Source organism: Austrofundulus limnaeus, unplaced genomic scaffold, assembly GCF_001266775.1.
Source record: "Austrofundulus limnaeus strain Quisiro unplaced genomic scaffold, Austrofundulus_limnaeus-1.0 Scaffold2, whole genome shotgun sequence".
Lineage (NCBI taxonomy): Eukaryota > Metazoa > Chordata > Actinopteri > Cyprinodontiformes > Rivulidae > Austrofundulus > Austrofundulus limnaeus.
The window spans coordinates 484,629-487,220 of NW_013952404.1; the positions used below are offsets into that span (position 1 = coordinate 484,629).

Sequence of the window (2,592 nt, forward strand, 5' to 3'; positions counted from 1 at the left end):
GTTTTGGACATAGCCATTATACAGACAGGCTCTGGTATCATGGCCACCTGGCAACGGAGCTCAAAAGTGTGGGATCATTTTAAGAAAATGAAAGAGAAACCTGTGCAATATCTTCAGAGCAGAACTTGCCATCCACAGCAATTATTTTTAGTTAGCATATAGCTAAAATCTAACCATGGTTATACAATAGCAGCTGCATTCTGACGTCATAAGCTGTATGTTTTATATTCAATTAACGTATGATCCGATTAGTCGACTAATCGAATAAATGATCGGTGATTAATCGATTGTAAAAATAATCGTTTGTGGCAGCCCTAGTTCTTTATTTTACATGTTCTTTTTTTTCTGTTCAGAAAACTCGTTGCCAAAAATCCCAGCTTCGTTGGAAAACAGTGAAGGTTCCCCGGATCGGGCCAACAGCTCGCTGTCCTTGTCAGCGTCCAGAAATGGAGTCGTAGAAACCTCCACCATGCCGTCCACTTCCACACCCAACGCAAAGGAGCATGGGAATCTGCCAATCATGGTCCCCATGGCACCGCCGCCTCTGATCAAAGGCCCTTCAGGTACGCCAGTTGCTTTTTTTGGAGGCAACAAACCAAAAGATTATATGGAAATTAATTTAGGTTTACTTTTGTACTTTATTATAAAAAAAAAGAGAATGAAAAATCGGCTTCGCGCTCAAGACGAAAGACAACTTTCTGGTTTTGAATCACTTAGAGACAAAATCTAAATATTTATGCAGGGGATTTAATGAGGCATACCTGCTGGCCACCTTATTTTCCTCCACCTGCCCAAGTGTCAACATTACCTCGCMGACTCTCCGAGGACGTGTCCGCCGCTCGGACGGAGGACTTCATTATCCCTCATGTCTGCCGCGGACAGGAGGCTGCTACTCCCCGGTGGAGGGGAGCGAGCCTACTTGGCATCGCCCAAGAGGAGTCCTTACTGGCTCTGCCTAGGCGGGGAAACAGATGGCGCGGTACCACTTAGAGCCCGGCACCAACTAACCACCCGGCCGACACCACCTTCAAACCCCACCCCCCCAACTCTCTGCCATCCCCACATCTACACGTACGCTGAATTATTCATGTCCACAAAGGACTCTTTGAGATGCAGGTATGGCAAATGATGATGGCATCCAGTATGGAGACTGAATAATTTTTCCTTTAAGCWGACGTACTGTAGATAAATCTTTAACCTGCCGTTTTTTTATTATATAAACTCTGATTCACCTGAATGGTCAACGGAAAGCAGAAGGACCGAGAAGAAATGTTGAGGTTGAGTTCGCTTTGCTGTTTTTTTTTTTTTTTAATTTTTAGGACCCGAGAGAGTTTTTTTTCCCCCCTTTTAATTGCGAGTTCGTCTTCACTTAGAATCTGATGGCCCAGTGGATCCATTAAGCTCCGGAGGAGGTGAAAAGCCCCTTCCAGCAGTGATAAAGAGGTGAATGGAGGTGAAAAACTAATGGGCCCGCGTCTTGTCCCCCACACAATCAACACACAGTCCTAATGTGATAATTGGGTGATACTAGAGGGAATATCGGCGGCCGCGCTAAAAGCCCAGAGCTCATCACGGACAGTCACAGTTTACCACAAAAGAGGCATTTCGTGATGCAGAGGGGCCGTTAAACTAATCCRTCAACCAGAATGACCACACAGCCAAAATTCATCTGAATTAACTGTTAAACAAACTATAATTGAAGAAAAACTAGAGGTCAGCTGGAGATTTACTCAGACTTGTGCTTTTCTTTGGGTAATAATTTTTTTTTTTTGATATCCACACACAGATTGTCAATTTAGGCAAAGCTGCAATAACTAAAATGATGCACTTTTACTAAAATTCATTGTAAAAATACTTCTAAATAGTCCGCCTTTACTGCCTACCCCTATTAGGCTTGTGTTAACAGCCCTATCAATCCCTGTCTTACAATTTAGTGTTTGTTGTGTGAATGCTATCGATGATCCATTTTTTCCCCATACAATTTTTGGCATCTAACTTGTTCTACAATTTTTGTGCTATTTCAAAAGTTYATATATCAAAATGTTCAGCTCGTTTATGCCGTGGGTTCTCTATGGCTTTTAGTCTTTCAGCAACTTATACTTTTTCAACTATTTAGCTTTTTCTCATTGAAAATGAATAGATTTTTTCTTCAGATTCCTTAAAAAACCCATTAGAAACTTTATAAATCTTTTTTGCACCTTTTTGTTCTGGTTCTGCTTTCTTTCACCTTCTTTGTGCTAATWTGTAAAATCGTGATGTCATACTTCCGGTTAGCATTTAGCAAACCGTGGTTGGCAAGTGTCTAGGGCTGTGTATTGGCAAGAATATGGCGATACGATTTATATCATGACAGAGGGGTCACGATATGATATATCCCAATATATTGCGATACTGTAAGCAAGGCGATATATTGTGACATATTGCGATTTTTTTGTCCAAAAATTCTCTTAAATAAAAATCTCTCACTGGAAAAAAAATGAAAAACCAAAATTCATTGTCTCAGAAAATTCTAATTTCACATAGACATACTTTTGATACATTTAGCTGTGTTCCGCTTTGTATGTATTTTATTTTATTTGTTTCATATTTCTT

General features: G+C 40.7%; 1 protein-coding gene across 1 annotated transcript in view; it reads left to right on the forward strand.

Moving 5' to 3' along the window:
* The window catches only part of sobpa (sine oculis binding protein homolog (Drosophila) a), a gene marked incomplete in the record, with an annotated part of 34,858 nt that overhangs the window by 9,214 nt on the left and 23,052 nt on the right, over positions 1-2,592 (forward strand). The window contains 1 exon segment of the mRNA XM_014009732.1: positions 354-563. Coding sequence (XP_013865186.1) covers positions 354-563 — 210 coding nt within the window.